The sequence below is a fragment of the Microcaecilia unicolor genome, chromosome 3 (assembly GCF_901765095.1).
Source record: "Microcaecilia unicolor chromosome 3, aMicUni1.1, whole genome shotgun sequence".
Taxonomy (NCBI): domain Eukaryota; kingdom Metazoa; phylum Chordata; class Amphibia; order Gymnophiona; family Siphonopidae; genus Microcaecilia; species Microcaecilia unicolor.
The window spans coordinates 112225294-112249136 of record NC_044033.1 but is presented as its reverse complement, the minus strand read 5'-3'; the positions used below and the strand labels follow the sequence as shown (position 1 = coordinate 112249136).

Genomic DNA, 23843 nt, shown 5'->3' with positions numbered 1-23843 from the left:
CAACAAAGATGGGGGTGGAGTGGGGTGGGAGGAACTCACCTAGGGTGCAGAATTTACCTGCAAGTTTGCATGAGGTTAGGCTAGGGTAGCAGTCTGCAGATGAAGAGAAGCCAGGGCAGTCTTCCTCCTGCACTGTGCGGGTCTCTTGAGTGTAAGTTTGTGGTGACCAAAGTGCTGAGTTGTATTGAATTTTGGAAATGGAAGAACGTACACTAAGAGTAATGCAGTGCAGGAAGACTGTGCCATATGGAGGGGTAAAGGGTCATAGACTTGACAGACCTTCCTGTGGTACAACCAAAGTAGTTTACATATTCTATGCAGGTACTTTGTCCTACAATCTAGGTTTCTGTACCTGGGGCAAAGGAGAGTTAAGTGATTTGCCCAGAATCACAAGGAACTGCAGTGGGAATTGAATCCAGCTCCCTAGGCCACTGCACTTCCTGAGCCTGCAAGGAGGAGATACTTGCAGGTTCAAGAAGTATTCAGAATGATATAAACCTTATTATATTATTGCAAGATTATCAAATAAAACATATACAATTATTTTAATCAGTGCATATACAATTATAGCAATTTCTTTTGCATAGTTTTCAAATTTTTGGCACATAATTCCCTGGAGTGTGTAAAGCTAAAGACAGCAAAAACGCAAATATCTTTGCATACAACATCCTACAGCAGATGATTTAAAGGAGTTCCAGACTAGCCAAATATTAAACGCTAATAGGATACACTTACACTTTAAAACAAGTCCTTTCTCGAACGCATAATTTAGGGTCATGACTGTGCAGCAGTGTGTTGATTGTTAACACCACAGATTACTGTTCCTTCATTTTTAGGTTTCTGATCACAGAGCAGAGAGGCTAGCCTAGTTAATCCTTTGCAGGGACTTTTCCTGTACAAATACAAAGCTAATGAGCTTGATCAAGGCCTTCGCTGAAGTTTTCATGTACATATACTGAGCCAAATACACTCCTAAATGGCAGCAAGTGACAAGCACCATGAGAAATTTAGACACCCTCAGAAATCTATGGGCAGATCCTTTGTCTTCAGCCTGCCCCCGCAGAATTGCCTTGCAGGCCATTGATCAATTTTCCCGCACTGTTCCAAACAGTGCAGTAAAATTATCACCGGAACAGCACAAGGAAATAACGCCCCAATGATCAATGCTAATAGTATGTAAATTTATGCACTGTATTAGTGTTGATCATCAGGGTACTTCTGCGGGAGGATTGTGCCTGGACATGCTATCTGGCACAATCCTCCCACAGAAGAGGTTTGACAGGTTCAGAATTTTCTCCTGGGCCTGTCAAACCTGCATAAGAGGTCTGACAGGTCCAGTATTTTCTCCCAGGCCTGTCCAACCTGGACATCCAGGCCCCCTCAAAAACAGGGCCTGGAGGTCTGGTGGATCCCCAGGCCCCTCATCCTCCCACACCCCTCCTGATGCCATTGTAGGTCCAATGGGACCCGCAACAGAGGGCCAGACCAGATCCAACCCCCCCCCCCCCGAAAGCTAGCCCTGGTGGTCTAGCAATGGGGGGGGGGGGTTCCCCACAACCCAACCCCTTCATGTACCTTTAGTTGGAGGAGAGACTAACACTTCTTCCTCCTCTGCTGGGTGCCACCTCAAAATGGCGGCGCCCTACCCTGCCTGGTGAATCCTGGGATGCACTGGGTGAAGCTTAACTCCCAGGAAAGTTAAGCCCCGCCCTATGCATCCCATGATGCACCAGGCAGGGCGCTGTCATTTTGAGGTGGCGCCCATCACAGGAGGAGGAAGTGCTAGTCCCTCCTTCTCCAACTAAAGGTACATGGGGGGTTGGCACCAGGGCTAGCCTTCAGGGAAGGTCGGGTCTGCTCCAACCCCTCGATGGCATCGGGGAGGGGGTGTGGGGGGGGGGGGTGAGGGGCCTGGAGGTCCACTGAACCTCCAGGACCCCTTCTGCTTCAGGAGGCTGGGATATGGGGGGGGCCTGGAAGCATGGGTCCCTCACTCCTCCCCACTGCCCTGGCAAACCCTAACACCAGCTCCAAACTGGCGTAGAGTTCGCCACAGGAGCAGCACCCTTGTTTGGCACACTGCCCACTGAGCACTGGGAAAGAATAAGTAACGACCTGTTTAGCATACATTTGCATGCTCATTGTGTTCAGATCTGGCAAGCTCTTTGTTACAAGCGCTCGCTGGCTCTGATTATTGGGCACTGGCAAACGTGGGAACTAGTCCGGAGTTAATGGCCTCTACCGTCCACGTTTGCCGTTGATGATCAGGGCCTTGGTGCCAATCTTTCTTTAGTAGCTATAGGCCCTTAAATTTTACTTTATTTATTTATTTTTGTCTCTTACTTGGTCTTTGATGCCACCAACCCACCGTCCTTGCCACACTTTCCCCACAAGTGCCATTAGAGATAGCCTGAATAGATGTAGCTATTTCTGTCCTCTTACTGTCCCAGATGACCACAGCATCATTAAGCCTAATTTCCAACTTCCACCTATATTGATCATCTTACATTTTTTTCTCTTTTTGGAAATCACAACTCATAAAGCATCCACACATTTATTATAAAACAGCCAAATGCAAAATCTGTGGTTTTTTCCAAATCATAAAAACAGCGAAGAAGACTAGAAAATTTTACTAAACAATCAGAACAATTCCTATCCTGTTTAAGATAGATAATTTTATTGATTCCATCTTCATTTCACTTTACTAGAGACGTGAGCTATACATTTGCGGTTTATAAGATGTGTGATAGAACAGACATATTCTCTACAAGGGCAACATTTTATTAATTTAACTAATTCACATACGGACGACATTCTATTAATTAGACCACTTACTACATGATTGTTATTTACCAATATATGCACCTCCAGTCTAGAAAAGGTCTTCTATTAATAATCTTTTATCTTTATAATTTTTATCTTACACATTTTTTATCTCTCAAATTTTGGTTCATTATTTATTTATATATTTTTATGATATTTTTTATTTTTTTACTGTTCATTAACAATTGATCATTGTTTTTTAAAAATCTAATTTTACATAACATGTCACTCACTCTATTAATGCGCTAACTTGCATAAAAAACTACTTATCTTTAGAACACTTTGTACTTGGTTGAGATCTGTGACCTGTTCAACTTTACAAAAGAGAATTAATTTCACTACCATAGACGCCAACCTTTATACAGCTACATGTTTCAATTTGACATTCATCGTTAACGACAATTTCAGTCTGTCAATAATATTATCTCTTTTGATTATTTCGTTTCTGGTTTCACCATTCTGATGAACTTTTACCTCACATTCAATCACTGTTTCTTTTTCTACAAAGTAATCATATACACTATGATCTTTATACTTTTTACACCTATATTTTTATTCCACATGGTTTCCCCCCTTTTCTTAAACTATATTCTAATTATTAGATACGTTTTTTTGATATCTAGTTTATGTTCACCTTAACACTGTCACGTGATTGTCTCGCTAGTACACAATTCGTTAATATTCAACACTAACGTCACTTCTGGACTCTTAAAAATATCTCTCCCTTTATCTAATTTTGTTGTTTATATTTTCGTTCATCTTTTTCAAATTTGTACAACTCTTGTTCAATTTCAGAATTAGCGAACTGTACTTTATAAAAATTATTGTTAAACAGTTATGACGTCATCAAACACCGTTAAAGATAGGTTCCATTTAAATAAAGATGACAGATGACTGCTCCATTTATTTATTTGTTACATTTGTATCCCACATTTTCCCACCTATTTGTAGGCTCAATGTGGCTTACATAGTACCGGAGAGTCCTTTGCACTTTTCAATCTGGGTTTTTCGCCATAGATTTGAAAGCCATAGTTTTGAAAGCCTTCTAGAGGTAAGTTTTCGCTCTTCCTCTCTATGTGGTTTGAGATACGCTGTAACTTGTTTGGAATTTGCTACTCCCTCAACAAATAGCCAAAAGTTTTTTTGTTGTAGCACTAACCTTGAGAAGTGTAGGGCATTTCAACAGAAATACTTTGCCTTGTTCCATTCAATAGAGACACATATAGGCTTATTTTCAAAAGAGAAGGGCGCCCATCTTTTGACACAAATCGGGAGATGGGCGTCCTTCTCTCAGGGTCGCCCAAATCGGCATAACTGAAAGCTGATTTTGGGTGTCCCCAACTGCTTCCCGTCACGGGAACGACCAAAGTTCCCGGGGGCGTGTCGAAAGCATAGCAAAGGTGGGATTGGGACATGCCTAACAGATGGGCGTCCTCAAGCGATAATGGAAAAAAGAAGGGCGTCCCTGACAAACACTTGGCTGACTTTACTTGGTCCTTTTTTTTTTTTTTTTTAATGACCAAGCCACAAAAATTTGCCCTAAATGACCAGATGACCACCGGAGGGAATTGGGGATGACCTTCCCTGACTCCCCCAGTGGTCACTAACCACCTCCCACCCCGAAAAAAACAACTTTAAAAACTTTCATCTTTTTTTTTTTTTTTTAGAGTATGGATGAAGGACGTCCTTCGCTATGCCTCCGTCCCTGCGACAGCAGTTGAGGACGTCCTTCCTATACCTCCGTCCCTGCGACGGCAGTTGAGGATGTCCAAAATGTGGGTGTTTCTGTGAGAAGGACATCCATGCCTTTACTATGCCTCTGACACCCCCTTTATTTATTTCGATTTTGGATCACAAGTAGCAGCAGTGGGATTTGAACCAGCCACCTCTGGATTGCAAGACCAGTGCTCTAACCACTGGGCCACTCCGCCACTCCACTCCCTTGAAATTTGGTCTTCTCTGTGAGGGAGTATGCAGGTCCCTGCGGGGGGGGGGGGGAGGAGGTATGTGTGTGTCAGCGGAGGCATAACGAATGCGTGGACGTCCTACTTTCAAACATTTTGGACGTCCTCAACTGCCCCCCCCCCACCCACAAGTATGGCCAAATTTCAAGGGAGTGGACTGGAGGAGTGGCCTAGTGGTTAGAGCACTGGTCCTGCAATCCAGAGGTGGCCAATTCCACTGCTGCTACTTGTGATCCAAAATCCAAATAAATAAAGGGGGTGTCGGAGGCATAGCAAAGGCATGGACGTCCTTCTCACAGAAACATCCACATTTTGGACGTCCTCAACTGCCATCGCAGGGACAGAGGCATAGGAAGGACATCCTCAACTGCCGTTGCAGGGACAGAGGCATAGCGAAGGACGTTCTTCACCCATACTCTTAAAAAAAAAAAAAAAAAAAAAAAAAAAAAAAAGATGTCCCCCGACGAGCACTTGTACATTTTCACCTGGATTTGTGCTTTTCTAAGGTTGTAGATGGCTATTATACACGCAGCTTGTCTGCATGTATGAAGCCGTCTTTGGCATAGAGCAGCCACGCATAACGTTTGGCTGCTCTGCACTGGCTTCCCCTCCTAAGGAAGGAAATCATATGCAAACGAGCTAACAGCGAGCAGCTCATTTGCATGTGATTTCCTTCATGCATGCCCATTCCTTTCCGAATCACTAAGGGATCGGTAAGGGAAGGGCTTTTTCCGTTCAGTTAGTGGGACCAGTGCACTACAAATGTTGGCTCCTCCCACAACCAAATGGCTTGGATTTGGTCGTTTCTGAGATGGGCGTCCTCGCTTTCCATTATTGCCGAAAATCAGAAATGACCAAGTCCTGGGGACAACTCTCTCTAAGGTCGATCTAAATTTGCTGATTTGGGCGTCCCCGACCGTATTAATCGAAAGGAAAGATGGACGCCCATCTTGTTTTCATAATACGGGTTTCCCCACCCCTTCATGGAGCCGTCCTGCGAGGACGGCCCCAGGAAAACTTGGGCGCCCCGTTCGATTATGCCCCTCATAGTGTCTTCCTGTTTACAAAATAATCCCGATAGAAAATAAACAGAAAAGTTGAAGTGACAGCTATAGAAGATCACATTTTGAACAATGCAGCCATCTGATGAAAAAAACCTACACGTTTTGAACAATGTAGCTACCTGATGAAAAGAACCTGATTTGCTTAGATGTGTATAATTGTATAAATTATTTTAGATGACATCTCATTCGCACAGCACTATTTCTTCTTGATGCAAGAGACGCTGTAACTCCATTACAAGATCAACATTTGTACGCCGAGCAAGTTTAATTTTATTCTTTCCCTTGTCTCACTTGCCACCAATTAACACAGCACTTATTACTTCACGTTTAGATGCTGGGCACAATTTAACTTGAGTTTAGTCACTATGATAACTGTGCACATACAATCTTAAGATTAAGTTATGCCCTGGTAGAAAAGAACTCTTTAGGGATGGACTATACTTCTGTAGGCCCTTCCTAACAGAAACCACCATATTATAGCTTTTTTAAATCATTAACAAAAGAAACTCTGTTAGTTTAAAGTAATGTCTGCAAAGTGATAACAGTGCTGAGACAGAGAGAGAAGAAAGGAGGAGTAAGAAGCCCAAAGAGCTGAAACAACATGAGACCATGAAGCTGTAAGACTATGGACAAAGGGGAAGATGGAATATGCCATGTGCTGAACTATGTATGCAAAGCTCACACATAAAGGTTTAAAGATACAAAAAAATGCAGACCAAGCAGAACTAACAATGGATAGAGGCTCAGCTGCTAGGGTGAAAATTTTTTAGAGGACTGTCATATGGTAATTATCAATGATGGGGGTTGGTAAATGTGATCAATAACCAATGAAAAACTTAGGGGCAGATACTTAATGTAACTAAAAAGAAAGGGTAAAAAACCTGTAAACATTAAGAAGGGGTGTGCCTGGTCACATGATACAAGAATCGATTTATCAGATCGGAAAAGGTAATAGTGCATTTCTTTATTTATATTCCTTATTCCAATCAAAAGTCCTTGATAATAGCAATACATATATATACATTTTTATCAAGTTTATAGGAATAATACTCATTAGACGTGAATTGTATAAATCCACCAGAGGATGTAACACATGCCCAGTCTATTTATATGTATAAAAAATAATTTTTGTATTACTCCTTTAGAAATTGTTATAGAATTCCCTTCCATTTTAGACAGACATTGAAGACACTATATGTTTGTTGGTTTTAGAGACATTATTCAACAAATTTTCATTAGATGCCCTCTTTTTCTAAATATTTTGATTTACTGAAATATTTGATTTTTTTACTGTGTTATTATTTAAATGTTTACCCTTATACTTTATGGTCAGATACCTCTTCACTGTGAATTTATGCCAATTTTATTAGAATGCTTATGTTTTTTTATTATGTAATTCTTATTGTGTCATTTTTATTGTGTATTTAATATGTTTAGATCCCTCATATTTGTGAATTTTATGTTATTTACTGTCTTTATATGTTGTTTTGCAAATAGACTCCTGATGCAGGCCTTGTGGGCCGAAACACAGCTGTGTTGTCTTGCATATCGATCAATAAATATTGGATTTTTTATCTGGAGCATCGTCCTTTCATTTTCTAGCCTTCTTTGCTGTTTTTATTTTTGGTTTTACTTTTTGAGAAGATTTGTTTCTTCTGTTTTTTGCATCATTATTCCAAGTCATACCATGAAGAAAACTGAACAGTAAATGCTGATGCTGCGTGAGATGCAGAAGCAGCGTAAATGAACAGCAGCTGCATTACTTGAGACCTCCCTAATTATGTGTAATCTGAAACCACATCCTGAACCTATGCTTTCTAGAATGATCACAGAGGAAGTTGTCTGTGTTGCACAAAGGGCTTTAAACATAAAAATGAAACTGAGAAATTAACACACATGACACAAGTTATGGGCAAACAAGGGCTGGCCTAATGTGCTTTTGGACGTAAATCTTGAGCAAGACTGCAAAGCATAATGGGTTTGAGGAAAAAACCTAATTTAGGTTTTCAAAGTTAAATAAACAAATCAAATGAAGATTTCCACCTTGCACAGTAGCACTGATCCTTGGAGAAATCCAAACAAAAATTGTGGTCATAGCCGCCCAGTTTCTCCATTTGTTTTCCAAGTTTCATTGGTTTTCTCAGGTCAAACAGTGTGTCATGCACAGAGGCGATTTCTCCTGCAGCCAAAAACAAAGACATCAACTTCCTTGTCACACACGTATTAACACAACTACTGCCTTTACACCAGTGGTTCTCAACCTTTCTTTTGTGACACACCTGACAGAGAATATTCATGTGTGTGACATACTGGACACTGAAGTTTAAAGCTGAACAAAAAAACTCAGTTCTAAATATTTCACTGTTAAAAATAATACAAGGAAAATTTAATTAGAATTTACTTTAACAGTTAAAATTAAAGTTATACATGTTATTTTTTCTTTTAAAGAAGTTTTAATCTTCATTTTATCAGTGAGAAATTTGGAACCGATGTGTGCATGCTATTCCGAGATGCATGCGTAAATAAATTGGCTAACGAGCCAATCAGCACCAATTGGGTGCTATCAATTATTGGAGTTATTTATTTATTGCATTTGCACCCCACATTATCCCAACTTTTTGCAGGCTCAATGTAGCTTACAGAGTGTTGTTATGATGTAGTCATTACATGATCTCAAATACAGTCGATAATAGGCTGAAGTAGGTGATTTAGATGCAAGGTGCTAGGTAAGGTATTGTGAGAGGTGTTTTTTGATGCACCTGAGTAGTTTGAGGAATGATTTATTAAGGATGTCTTTTGTAGGCTTTGTTGAACAGATGTGTCTCTTCAACAATTTGCTATGTGCTTTCTATAAAGATCCACCTGCAAATCTTAGCGTGCAACACAAAGGGGGCATGGCCACGGGAGGGGCAGGTGTAGGTCAAGGGATCCACACCTAAATTATGTGACTGAAACCTGGTGCAAATCCTGTCGATGTAAAACCCCCACCTCCAGAGAAAGTAACTATTACTGTAACACAACACGATTCATACATCGGAGTGGCGCAAAATCTGAAGGACTTTATATGTAGTTCATCTGTCAGGTAAATAAGATGATACTCTTGCTAGCAGTAATTCAGTTTATATTGGCCAACTTATCCACTCCCATAAATAACTTGTGGACAATACCGAAATGTGATGACAAAAACATGTACCTATATATAATCATATATCATTCAACAGATGAATATCAACGAAAAAGTTTTTAAAAAGTTATTTTAGCTTTAATTCCACAGGTCAATATTACAAAATAGCATGAATTTCATAGATGGATTTCAACTAATATTTCAAAAACAGTCTATATAAAATGTTTTTGAAGAATTGTATCAAAACATACAGGAAGAAATGGATAAAGATGTCTCCATACCAGTTTCATGCATTCCCTAAACATTAAGGAGGTAAGCAACCTAACTCCCCCCAGCCCCCAAAATACAAACAATTTGCATGAGAAATCCTTCACTGTGCATTCAAACAAATGTTTCAGGATATCTCAGCTGATCATTTCTAAATAAAGTCTTCCACAGAAGTATTAAAGACTACACTTAACTCACAGAGACAGACACAAGGGGAGCAGAGGAACAGCATAACTGATATAGCAGCAGGCTGAGAATCAGGGAAAGGCAGAGACTAGCCCAGTGATGGCGAACCTATGGCACGCGTGCCAGAGAGGACACTCAGAGCCCTCTCTGTTGGCATGCGTGCCGTCGCCAGGGGCGGGCCTGGTCGGGCCCAGGCCCAGCCACATTCCCTCCAGGCCCGCCCACCCAACATCCCCTCACATGTCCTCCCCACCGGCGCTGATTACCTCCGTCGAAGCGGTCGCGTCTTTGAAAGCCCTGCCCGTCTCTAGCCTTCCCTTCGTGAGTTTGTTCCCTCAGAGTCAGTCCCGCCTTCTGACATAATTTCCGCAAGGGTGGGACTGACTCTGAGGGAACAAACTCACGAAGGGAAGGCTAGAGATGGGCAGGGCTTTCAAAGACACAGCCGCTTCGACAGAGGTAATAAAAAAGATTTACATGCAGGGCATGGATGGGAGCGGGAGGGGAGGGCAGGGGAGAGAAGAGAATTGCTGGGTATGGATGGATGGATGGAGGGCAGGGGAAAGGAGAGTTGCTGGACATAGGTGGATGGAGGGGAGGGGAGAGGAGGGTTGCTGGACATGGATGGAGGGAAGGGCAGGGGAAAGGAGGGCTGCTGGACATGTGGGGAGGGCAGGGGAAAGAGGAGGGTTGCTGGACATGGATGGATGGATGAATGGAGGGGAGGGCAATTGTTGGACAGATGGAGGGGAGGAAAGGGAAGACAGGAAGGAGATGAACATGGATGGAGAGGAAGGGAATTATCAGCATGCATGCAACAACAAAAATCACATTAATTATTCAAAAGCATGCCAAATGCTTTTAAAGTTCTGTTATTCAGGTTAAATTGCCCTGTTGGCACTTTGCGATAAATAATCAGATTTTTGGTAGCTTTTTGGGCACTCGGTCTCTGAAAGGTTCGCCATCACTGGACTAGCCCAACAGCTGGAGCAGGGGGCAGGGAACCAAAACGCTCAGGTTCAAATCCTATGGCAGCTGCTTGTAGCCTTTGACAAGTCACTTAACCCTTCATTGTCTTGGGATGGCCGATGGTTACGCTGGGAACCTCACTCTGCTTAGGACCTGCCATGGAAACCGCCAAGCTTTTAACAGCCTCAAAAAAGATGTGTGCAGCTTGATGCATATGACAGCAGAGAGAACCTGAGAAGCCCAATTCAAATCCCATGTGACTCGTTGTGATCTTGGGCAAATTACTTCACCCTCCATTGCTTCAGGTACAAACTTAGATTGTAAGCCCACAAGGGACAGAAAAATACCTTCTGTACACTGACATTGAGCTACAACTGAAAAACGTCTAAATCAAATTCAGAATTTCCCCTAGATTCAGTTTTTATGCATATTACTTTTTAAAAGATGCTGCTATCACACCCTGTGATACCTCCTGACAAAGGCTTTGGCAAAATACTGCCATTGTTGGAGCTCTTCATACATTATGACTTGCTCTGAGTGTTTCTCATGTCTACAGTTGATTTTATGTTTGCCTGTGTGAGCTAAGTATATCTTTACATAGTTCTGTGTAAAACATTTGAAAGAATCAGCTGAAATTTATTTGAGTGCATGGTGAAGAACTTCTTATGCAAAATGATTTCCTTGTGTTGCAATTATATCCTACAAGGTTGGGATGTTTAACCCCCATAATTTTGGGGATGTGTGCAAAACCAATACTACGACACTTTTTTTCCATTTCATTTTCACATTTCTTCCTACATATTTTGATAAAATATGAATATTTTTGAATGGTTTGCCTTTGAAATATTAGTTGGAAGTGCTTCCACTGTACTTTTTTTGACTAGATGAATTTAATGTACACAGGGAGCAATTCTGTAACAGGACACCCAGACTATCAAGGCACATATGAGTAGTATCTCTCACCCCCTTTTGTCAAAGCAAATTTGCATATTTTGATATGTGGCCATGCCACTTCTGGTCCCAAAAGCCCATCAGATGCAAGCTCACTTCCCTTCAAGAACTTCCCTGCCCACTTCCCTTCAAGACCTGCCCACACCCGCCCAATCCCCACCCCCTTTGTCATCACTGGATGATATCACAACCCCACCTTGTTTGTATAATCCTACCTTATTTGCATAGCCCCACCCCAAAACACCACCCTTTTGTGATGGAACAGGAAGTAACATCATAGCCACGTCCCTTTCCAAGATGGCAGCCACCGCTGGGAACACATCACTTTCTGTTTTCACTAATGGCCGCCATCTTGAATGGGATCACATGACAGGAAGTGAAGTCAAAAAAACCCCGACACCATCCTCTACAGCTAGTTTCCACTATTGGCCGCCAACTTGCATGGGACCACGTGACGGGTAGTGACGTCAAAAAATCCAGACACCACTCCCTACAGCCTTGGAGGAATGTGTGCAGCTTAATTTTTTTCTTATGGGAAAGAAAATAGGCATTTTTAGGCTGGACTCACCAGTTTTCATTTTTTTTTCTTTTTTAAATATTTTTCTTTCAAAAGGATATCTTGTGTTTATTTTCAGTTGGATCGAGTTAGGTCCATCTGCTCTTTAAGAACAACAGTGCTATAGAAAAAGCCTCTGTAGCGAATCTGTGTGAACTGCTTGTTTTGCACCCATGCACCCATGCTGTACTATCTCTGCAAGATCAAACAGTCTGCAGCCTCCCCCGTAACCTTTTCCTTTCCCTAGCCAACAGCCCTCTCCTTTAGCAAAAGCAGCAGCCCAACCAGCGACAAAAAATGTTTTCTACAGGGGTTGTTCTGCGTTATAGACGGACCTCCTTGCTTTTCAAGAAACCGTAATTCTTCAGTGTGAGTTTTTTTTTTTTTTTTTAAGATCATGATGTACTTTTTGGCTGTGCAACAATGAACAAGGGAAAGAGAAAGGTAATGGGGTTTGATAAACCGCCTTTCTATGATTACAGTCAAAGTGGTTTACATATTATACACAGGTAATTTTTGACTCCCCTCCCAGGAGCGTTACTCACTGTACACAGAGAGATGCAATCATATGCCCCCTATCCACTCCCCTTATATGACTCCCCCATACTACAGCACTAGTGTTGAAATGCACACCGCCCTATGAAGTATGTACAAAAAAAATCCTAAGCAAAATTTACTTTGATCCGGAGATAGTCGGGAGTTTAAGAGCAATCAAGCCTCTGCTCAGGGCCTCTAGAAAACATAATAAAGCTCTCAACAGAATACAGGTTGAAGAATGGCTCATGGCGCAAGACACATACCTTACACTGACCTGCTTGCATTCATTTTCAAAGAAACAAAACCATAGTTTAAGAGGTGGATGCTCAGTGGCAAGCAGATTTGGTGGATAAGTCAACTCTGTCTTCTTTTAAACTATGACTATAAATACATACTGACGATTATCAACATCTTATTGAAATATGCTTGGGCCTTGTGTCTAAAAACAAAAATGTGAAACAGGAAGTTACAGCAGAAGGCAGAAGTAGGAGGAGGGAAAGCCCTGGAGAACCCCTATGGGAAATCTCCTTAGCATTGCGACGGGGAGGAAGGTAAGGGAGGGAAAAATAAAGGAAGGAGCAGGCACAGATTATATGCTCTTTTTTTCTCTTTCCAAAAATCAAGAGTACTCTGTTTGCAACAGAAGATGCCTTAGAAGAACGGAAGTAGAGTTTGGATGAGCATAACAGGCTTAACTGAGAGGAGAACGATTGTGAGATTCTTTCTAATTACCATTTAGGGCGCGGCATGTGGGCAATAGCATCCTCTGTGGAATGGTAAATAATGTTGGTTGTAGAGGTTAAGCTGTAAAATTATGGTAATCAACACTAAAGTAGAAATCTATTTTCTGCATCATTTTCATGAAGGATTTGTTTTCGTTGTGAACATTACAAATATAGCACATGGAACCAAAAAAAATCCCATTAAATCTACAACTTTATAGAGCTTTTATTCACCACCTGTTCCCCCTCTCTTCCTGAACTCATTTTATTAAGAAAAATCATGCCATTTAATACTTTTAAAGTTGCTTCGTCTATAAAACTTAAAAATTGAATATGAACAGTTTGATATCATACCCTCCTTCCTTCTTCTCCTCCCATGAAGAACTTCTTTAATGCATCATTCAACAATATTTCTGACCCATTCTTTTAGACAGAAAGACTTCTGAGTCAGAAGTTTCTCTGGCTAAAAGAGTGGGGTCAGAATCATTGTAGAGTTTCTTCTTATACTTTAATAAAATGATTTCAATATAAAATCCTAGCTGTTCGAGGCTTCTGTGGATGGAATCAGACAACAGCTTGCAGGGACGGGGACAGAGACCATGGGGATAGGACAAACTTTGTACCCGAATCATTCTCTAGTCTCTAAAGACCATTAAGCAATGGTTGAGAGTGAATTGTCTTAGCTTAAACATGTCTAAAACTCAAGTGATTTTGATGTCAAGATCTCCAATGGTAGTGCAAAGTATAGTAATGCCGCACTTCGATTACTGTAATGCCCCTGTATACTGGTTTACCAAAACATATTTTATGTTCTTTGCAAATTGCTCAGAATGCCATTGTGCATGTTCTACTAGGGTTAAAGTGTTTTGAGCACATTACCCCCGCTCTGGTTTCTTTGCATTGGCAGCCGGTTCATTTTAGAATTCAGTACACAATTTTGTTAGTTTTTAAAGTGATGATCAATAAGATTTTTCTCTGTTATTGCATCCAACCTACATTTGTATCAACCTGCTAGATTACTGAGATCTTCTTCTAGCAATCTTTTGAACATTCCATCTTTCAAGCTAATTTATTTAGATGAACATAGAAATTCTATTTTCTATATTATTGGGCCAAAGCTTTGGAATTCTTTATCCCCTGAAGCGAGAGCTTGAGAAGTTTGCCTGAATTTAAAAAAGCTTTACAAACTCTTATTTCAGAGAGCTCGCTAGTTAGGATATGACTTATAGCTAGCACTATTGTCTGTACTGTTGTTTTTTGTTTTATTAAGAGTCTTGTTTGTATTTGTAATTTATGCTTAAAATTATGTTTATATTTTGTTAGCTGCTCAGAACTGTAGATGTGGGCTATAAATTTTATAAATAAAATAAATACTCTGGTTGCCTTCTTACCCTCTCTTCCCCACCTACCCGAGAACCTGTACTTCACACAGGAGTGCTATCAATGAGGCCCCTCACACTGTTTGTGCTTGAGGAAGACGGTGAAACAGAGAGGTCAGAACAGCTTTGTTCTCCCAAACTTAACTGACTCCCCAGCCTGTGCTGAGGTGTCCTGGCTTCCTAAGCCATGGATGCCCTCCTGGGGAAGAAGGCTATGCACCATGTGCTCCATAGGGGTGAGGTTCATGGGGTCCACACCCGGTGGGTTGGCCCCATCCTTGTGCCTGGCCCCAATGTTGTGTCTCACAAACCTCTTCAGCTGTCTCCATTTCCTCTTGCAGTCCTCCACCTCCCTATTTGTCGACCACATAAACTTATTGCATACGGTGACCCCATTCTTTTCCCTTGGTATATGCGCATATTGTTTGCCCCTTCTGAGCAAAGATATTGGCATGGCATACCAGGATTTACTTGACAAGGAGCTCAATCTTACCATCGCTGAAACTGCACTTCCTGCTCAGGGCCTTCTTTTTGGGTGCCATAGCAATTGTGGGATGTGGAGGGTTGAAAATTCTAAGATGCACATTTTTATAGGGCACTGTAGAAGTTTTAGCTGTGGCCACCTAGATGTTTGGGACATTTGGGAAATGGACTTAAAAAAAAATTATTATTTATAAATGACCCACACATGAAAATGTTATGATTTAGATGCCGTTTTCAACCCTCAACGTTCCTAAGAGGGAGTTGGCTTCTCATCTGCCTGGAATCTTCCACACCTGGGGAACTAACTCATTTGCTCTCCATTCTGTTTCTGCAGCATCATACAACTGAACCCTGGAAGCCATGAGCCAGCTGGAGTCCCCTTTTAGCACTGTCTCCAGGTAAGCAGAGATCTCTGATCCTAATCTTCCTCTTCTGGTAGGGAGATGACCTGAAACCTGGTCTGCCTTATGTATCTGCTAACAAAGGACTCCTTGCTTTTTGCAGGACCTGGCTACTGGACAAGATAGAGCACGGGCACTAGTCAGCAGGAACACAAGAGACAGCAGTAGACTGTCATACAAACTGTATTCATGCTATTTACCTACTTGTTTAAAAACCAACGCTATGGGACTGTGGGGATATGTGCAGATTCTACTACCGTGAAGACACCCACTTGTGGCTGCCTGTCTGATCAGTAGGGGGGGGGGGGATTGGTAGGTGGAATGCCCTGGGAATGGGCCTGTGCACCATAGGCGGTCGGTGGCCCAACTGTTTGGGGAGGCTAAAGGGGGTGGGGTTAGGGGTGGAGCTTAAATCAATAATTGTCTGATAACACAGAAAAAATAAATAAAAATAAAAGTCAAAATACCTTTTATTAAATTTAGATATTAGATATATATCATATGTCAAAGAATAAAGTGGTTGCTCAAAGCATATTCTAAGCACAATCGCTCAACTGCAAAACACTATGCACAACTTTGTGCAAAAACACACTCAGAACCTTACTGTACCATAAATATTACACCAATATACCACCCATATGGAAAATGCAGACTGTCAACAATATGAAACAAGGGATCATATCATCACAATTCTCATGTAGAGCCACAAAACACCCTAATTCATGTTTAATGTGGGATAAAATGCCATAAATAAGTAAATATAAACTTTTAATGTTGAGCACCTGATTCTCAAAGTGGACATATTGCAAACACTATAATAAAAATAAAATGATCTTTTCTACCTCTGTTGTCTGGTGACTTTTTCTGATCATGCTGGCCCAGTATCCAATTCTGTTGCTATCTGTCCTCAATGCAGGTCATGAAGTCATCCTCGTTAAATATCTCCCTGGCAACACAGGACACCTCCAGCCCCCCCCCCCCCCCCTGGTATAGGATAATGGCCAAATTGTTAACTTCCAAGACACAGATGGCTACAGAATGCAAAGGTGATGTAGGTGGGCAGTCGGCCCCATACTGTAGTCTTTATCTGCCATCATCTATGTTCATATATTTTACATCCAACTAAAGGCAAACCTATATTTGTTTGTGGTGGTATGCTGCTACCACTGTTAAGTAGTTAGTGACAAATATAGAACCTTGCACAGATATTGGGTACTGGCCACTATGAAACAAAAGGTACCTTCTCAAGTTGCAGTGAATGGGGTATATCAGTATAGGTAACTTTGAGGTCTAACAAACACCGCCAATCTCCTGATTTACAGATGAAGAAGGGAAGTTATGACAAGTTCATCTTGAATTTTTCTTTAAAAGAAACTCACTGAGACATTGGAGGTCTAGAATAGGCAACAATCTGCCTATTTTGTTAAGAATGATACAATAATCAGGAGCAAAACCATTTTCATTTCAGAAGCAGACTCTATTGTCTCTGCATTTTCAAAGTTTTTATTTACAGTTATAGGAGATCTGACTAGGAAGACTCAGGGGCGTAGCCACAGGTGGGCCTGGAGGGGCCCAGGCCCACCTACTTTCCCTCCAGGCCTGCCCGCCTGCGTCGCTCGCTGCCTTTTCTCCGGCCGCAACGAAATTCTTTTCCTCCCCGCTGGCGCTGCCTCGGTCCCTGCATGCTACCCAGTACCTTCGGTCCCTGCATTCTTTTATTCGATCGTCGCCGGCAGCGCTGTCATTCAAACAGGCAGCTCCGCTCCCCTCTGCCATGTCCATCCGGCCCTCTCTGATGCACTTCCTGTTTACGTAGGGCCAGATGGACGCGGCAGAGGGGAGCGGCGCTGCCTGTGTGAATGGCAGCACTGCCGGCGACGATCGAAGAAAAAAATGCAGGGACCACAACTAGAAGATCGTATCCATGGAAAATCGCTGCTGCCAGCTAACTCAGAAGCCTTCTCTCTTCTGCTGTGCCTGTTGAAAGGGTTGCTGGCAGCGTGTAAGAATCACTGCTGCTGGCTGACCTGAAATCCTTCCCTCTGCCATGTCTTCCCCTCAACTATGATGTAATTACCTGGGAGGAACGTTACGCAGCAGAAGGAAGGCTTCTGGGTCAGCCAGCAGCAGCGTGGCAATTCTCTCTTACATGCTGCCAGCAACCCTTTGAAACGTGCTGCAGTGCCGTGATGCTCCTGATGCTGCATGGGGGGGGGGGGGGTTGGAGAGAAGATAAAATTGTTGGGCTGCTTGGGCATGGGAGTGGAGGGGAGGGAAAGGAAAGAAGAGAGATGCTACACAGGGGGTGTAGGAGAGGGAGACATGCATGGGAGAGTGAGGGCTAATTGCTGGATGTAGGGTAGGGGGGGAGGGAAGGAGGGGTGAATGACAAAAGAAGGAGAAATGTTGGACCTGGGAGGGAGGGGAGGAAAAGGTACTGCACAGGGGAGAGAGGGATGAAGGAGAAATGTTACATGGTGGTGGGAGAGATGCTGCAAGGGGGAAACAGATGTTAGAGTTGGGATGCAAGGGTGAGAGAGAAGAGGAAAAGAGGGAACAAAGTTGAGCGTGAGGGTGGAGGAGGGCGAAGAAGGAGGGAGATGTAGGATCCAGGGGTAGAAGACAGTGAGGGAGAAATGCTGGAATGTGGGTGGGAGGGAAGAGGGGGAGAAATGCTGGCCCCTGGGGGAAGGGGCAAGAGGAAAGAGAGAAAGGACAGGAAGATGCTAGGAGGGGATAGAGGGTGGAGAGAGGAGAAAGAGGGAGCAGATGTTGGGCTAGAAGGGTTGGAAGGAGGCAGACACTGGGATGGTGGAACCATGTGGAAGGCCAAGGGGGTGGTAAGGAAATGAAAGAGAGGATGATAGTGATTACGGGGAGTAGATTGAAGATGAAGGCTGGAGAAGGAGTGAGATGGGGAATAGGAGAGCTAGTGGGTGAAAGAAGGAGATGGAAATCAGATAGGTATCTGAAAAGTAAAAAGGAAAAGGATTAGAAGATGAAATTTGAGTGGACAGAGAGCAGGAAAGAAAAAAAAAAAAAGATAGGAAAGAGCTAAAATGAAACAAACATCAATATGTCAGTGTAGTGAGGGAATGGAATGAGAGTGGAGAAAAGACAAATGAATAGCAGCTGCTTGAAGGAGAATTAACAGAAAGCCAGGAAAGTGGAAAAGAGAAACTTGAACCAACATAATGGAAAAATAAAATGACCAGACAACAAAGGTAGAAAAGACATTTTATTTTGAATTTATTAACTGAAATTTGTTAGCTTGAGAAATGTGCATAGCGGATATCATTTTATTGTGTTCAGTAGAAAAAAAGAAATACATTTCTGATTTTATTTCTCCGCTGTAACATGCCGAGGTTCCGAGTTCAATTTTTGTCTACATATTTTTATTTCTAATTTGTGATCCCTTGTTCTGTATTTGGTGAGAGTCTGGGCCCTAGCATGTCTAACACTAGTCCTGACCCTTGCTGTAGCTGGTGGGGATCCCCAACCTACATCAGCTGAGGACCTCCTCTAAAAGCAGCCAAAACTCCCTTCTACTAAGCTTGGCAGATGGCGACAACATCCTTGAGCCACCGATAACTAAGCACGCATGGGGTGCCAGCATCGGTGACACAAGGTATTGTTGCTACTGCTGCCTGCCAAGCTTGGTAAAAGGGATTTCTGGCTGTCTTCGGAGGAAGTTTTCAGCTGACAGAGCTTGGGGATCTTTATGAGCTAAAGTATATTTTGAATTGGGAGGTGCCAGGGGAGATGTGGACAGTGCAGGGAGGAAGGGGGCAGGGACAGAGAGAAATGTTGTGCCCACCCACTTTGGGCTCAGGCCCACCCAAAATTGGCCATCTGGCTACGCCACTGGGAAGACTAGGTCAGACATAGTATCAAAGTATGTGTGGGTAGGCAGGAAGGAAGGACTGAAATGCGAGCTAATGGACTCGATTATGTTGAGTACCCATGTGGCTGTGGTGACAGTTATCCATTTTTGGTAGTGTTGCAACTAACCTCCCACAGGCAAGGAAATACGTTGAAGGTTAGAAAATAGGACTATGCTCAGACTTAAGTCAACAGAATGATTGCTTTTACTGCTGCTGAGTATTTCCACTATCTGGGAGTCTCTTGCTTTACTTGTCTTTTGTTTCTCTTCCTCTGTCTGGGCAGCTACTTAACAGTGAATTGTTGTTTGTAGCATGAGAACTGCAGATAGTGTTTTTCAAAATGAGATTATTGCCTTGCCTACGGAGTACAATGATATCTCTTCAAGTTATGGCTGCTCTGTAATGTATGCTGTCAGGACCTGTAGGGTGAAAACATGGTCCTTTTATGGCAGTGATGGCGAATCTATGGCATGCGTGCCAGAGAGGGCACACAGAGCCCTCTCTGTTGGCACACGCGTTGTCGCCAGGGGCGGGCCTGGATGGGCCCAGGCCCAGCCACTTTCCCTCTAGGCCCGCCCACCCAACATCCCCTCGCATGTCCTCGCCGCCAGTGCTGATTACCTCCGTCGAAGCGGCCGCGTCTTTGAAAGCCCTGCCCGTCTCTAGCCTTCCCTTCGTGAGTTCGTTCCCTCAGAGTCAGTCCCGCCTTCTGACATCATTTCCGCGAGGGCGGGACTGACTCTGAGGGAACGAACTCACGAAGGGAAGGCTAGAGACGGGCAGGGCTTTCAAAGACGCAGCCGCTTCAACAGAGGTAATAAAAAAGATTTAAATGCAGGGCATAGATGGGAGCGGGAGGGCAGGGGAGAGAAGAGAATCGCTGGGTATGGATGGATGGAGGGGGGCAGGGGAGAGAAGAGAATCGCTGGGTATGGATCAGAGCATAGCCAGAAGGCAATTTTTGGGTGGGCCAACAGGTTGGATGGATGGGCACTAGAGAAACACCTGCCACCTGATATGCCCTGCCCATGCCTCCCTCCTACAGCACACCTACCTCACTCCCAATAACTTCATGGGAGTAGCAGTGCTGGCCTCAGTGGCTGCAGGACACATTGAGAGCTTGGGGACATAAAAGAGGGTGCACTCTTCATCCTCCATTGAGCCACGGTCCACCAACACACATATGCTTCCCCCAAATATGCCCTAAATATTACATTGGGGCCCTAAAATATCAATACATCAAGAAAACTGAACAAGCCAAAGTACTATAGAATACTACATAGAAAACTGATGCTAACAGAATACTTTGGTCACACACACAGAACACAAATGCCAAATACAGAATAAGTGGCCACAAACCATAAACAAATTAAATCAAAATCCCAAGAGGCCAGACCTTGCATTTAGCACAGCACAGAGAAATACAAAGAGATGCATTTTCTCCTATACTGTGCAAAATATGATAGCACATGCAAGAGACAGCGTTAGGGGAGGTACAACTAGGGCAACTGCGTTTGGCCCCCTAGCCGGAGAGAACCCCAGGCTAGCTGGAAGCTGAAGAAGGTGCAGCCTGTTAGTAAGCTTTGGGGTCCCCTCCTAAATATCTGCCTTGGGCCCCAGTCATATCTAACACTAGCTCTGGCAGGATGTACATTTCAAATCTGACATATTCTAGTCACAAAATAGAAAAATAAAATTATTTTTTCCACCTTTTGTTGTCTGCTCATTTTATTTTTCAAGTCATGTTGGTCCCAGTCTCTGGTTTCTACATCCTTCTGTCTTCTCTTAACTCACTCACCAAGGTCTCATGTCCATTTGATATATTTCTACTCTCTCTCTCTCTCTATGTCCACTATCCATCTTCTTCCATCTCTGTAGCTCTATCTTCCTCCATGTTTAGTATCTCCTTTTCTCTGTGTCCCTATATTTTTCTGTCTAGCTTCTCCGCTCTCTTTGTCCCCAGTGCCAATATATTTCTACCCTCTCTGACCCTACCCCATCCAGCTTCTCTCCCTCTCACTCTCTCCCCTTTCCAGCATCTGGTTTGGTTGCTTGATTCCCTGCCTGCCTGCCCACCCACCCCACCCTCCCTCCCTCACACTGTCGGTTTAATATTTGTTCCCCTTTCCTTCATCTCCTTGGTCTGGTATCTCTGTTTCCCTCCCCTCCCTCCTTGTGCTGTACCAGCAGTTCTCTCCTTTCCCTCCAGTTCCCCTACCCCTCTTCCTCCAACGTCCAGCAGCTCTCACCCTTCCATCCAGATCCCCTCCTCCTCTTCCTCCCACATCCAACAGCTCTCTCCCTTCCACCCAGATCCCCTCCTTCTCTTCCTCCAGCAGCTCTCTCCCTTCCATCCAGTCCCTTCTTCCTCTTCCTCCCTTGTCCAGCAGCTCTCCAGCCCCTTCCTCCTCTTCCTCCCATGTCCAGCAGCTCTGTCCCTTCCATTCAGTCCCCTCCTCCTCCCATGTCCAGCAGCCCTCTCCCTTCCCTCCATTCCCTTCTTCCTCCCTTGTCCAGCAGCTCTCCAGCCCCTTCCTCCTCTTCCTCCCATGTCCAGCAGCTCTCTCTCCCTTCCCACTCTTTTTTTGCGCTGCCATTCACACAGGCAGCGCCGCTCCCCTCTGCAGCGTCCATCTGGCCCTACTAAACAGGAAGTGCATCAGAAAGGGCCGGATGGGCGCGGCAGAGGGGAGTGGAGCTGCCTGTGTGAATGGAAGCACTGCGCGACGAGTGAAAAAAAGAGCGGGGCGGAGCCTGGCGAGAAGCACAATTTCAGGGCAGGCGCTGGCAGGCAACGCTGATGATCGCTGTCTCCCGGATGGCTGTACACGGAGCCGCGGGAGAAAAGGCAGCGACAGCGATAAAGGACGTTGGATGGGCAGGCCTGGAGGGAAAGTGGCTGGGCCTAGGCCCGTCCAGGCCCACCCATGGCTACGCCCCTGGTATGGATGGATGAAGGGGGGCAGGGGAGAGAAGAGAATCGCTGGGTATGGATGGATGGATGGATGGAGGGCAGGGGAGTTGCTGGACATGGGTGGATGGAGGGGAGGGCAGGGGAGAGGACAGTTGCTGGACATGTGGGGAGGGCAGGGGAGATAGTAGGGTTGCTGGACATGGATGGATGGAGGGGAGGGCAACTGTTGGACAGATGGAGGGGAGGAAAGGGAAGACAGGAAGGAGATGCACATGGATGAAGGGGAAGGGAGTTATCAGCATGCATGCATGTAACAGCAAAAATCATTAATTATTCAAAAGCATGCCAAATGCTTTTAAAATTCTGTTATTCAGGTTAAATTGCCCTATTGGCACTGTGCAATAAATAATTAGATTTTGGGTTGCTGTTTGTGCACTCGGTCTCTGAAAGGTTCGCCATCACTGTTTTATGGTATCTACTTTTTCCTTGACTTTTCCCTCAAATTATCACCCGTGCAAGTATCATCCAGTTTCTGATGAAAATCTGCACATAAACTGGAAGCACATAAATCACTCTAGTCTGGTAGTTGATAATGTATCAAAAATATGTAGATTGAATGAAATGCATATCACATTCTTCTATATGATTGAATTTTTTTTCTTTTGAATCACCCAATAAGGTGTCACAAGCTGACTGCATTTTTGAAGACAAGTATCTATGTTCTCCAACATGGATACGTGATGAGCCGCTATTCTACAAATAAGCAGATTAAGTTAAATAGGAAAGAAAGCACTCTACGCTATCATCTTTGAATCTTTTGCTGGAGGAGTATTTGAAAAGTCCCTTAATCTCTTTGTTTTCATTATATCTTACTCTGCAACAATTGAGTGGTGAGCCAGTTGATTAGATCTACGAGCAAATTGGACTGCCTGCCACCTCTTTCAGCACTTTGATGTATTTCAAAAAAACAAATAAATTCATTTTCAGTTGGTCTTACTGAATTGTTAATGGTACATCGTTTGCTAACCTAAACAGAAATTTGAGATCTCTATATGAAGTAAAAAAAAAAATAATAATAACTTATGTATTTCTGGATGGACTGTCCTCAACAATGAATGGAGACTGCTGGTAATAATGATAATCTCTAGATCCTTTCAAGTGGAAGTATTATTCTGGTGACTGTCTACAGAAAAGAAGTGGATCCTCTTCAGGACTAATGGATAGAGGAGGCTACAAAGGATACTTTTTTTACAAAAAGCAGGTGCTTGAAGTTTGCTGGGACTTCTGTGAAAAATCTTTAGCTTGCTGCAGTTGGTTTTGAGAGAAAGAAAGTTGACTATATTTATATGAGCAGCTGATGCAGTATACAATACAGGAAGGTGCAAAAGCTTAAGGATGTGGTTCATCTGTACATAAATATTGCCACAGACCAAAGGTCCATCAAGCCCAGCATCCTGTTTCCAACAGTAGCCAACAGGTCACAAATACCTGGCAAGATCCCGGAAAAGTTCAATACATTTTATACTGCTTATCCCAGAAATAAGAAGTGATTTTCCCGAAGTCAATTTAACAACGGTCTATGGACTTTTCCTTTAGGAACCCGTCTAGACCTTTTTTAA

At 43.3% G+C, this 23843-nt stretch overlaps 1 protein-coding gene across 1 annotated transcript in view; it reads right to left on the bottom strand.

The window, feature by feature from the left end:
* GALM (galactose mutarotase) overlaps nucleotides 1–23843 on the bottom strand; it is a 105450-nt gene that overhangs the window by 20493 nt on the left and 61114 nt on the right. The window contains exon 5 of the mRNA XM_030196289.1: nucleotides 7895–8030. Coding sequence (XP_030052149.1) covers nucleotides 7895–8030 — 136 coding nt within the window. The remainder of the gene's footprint in view (nucleotides 1–7894; nucleotides 8031–23843) is intronic.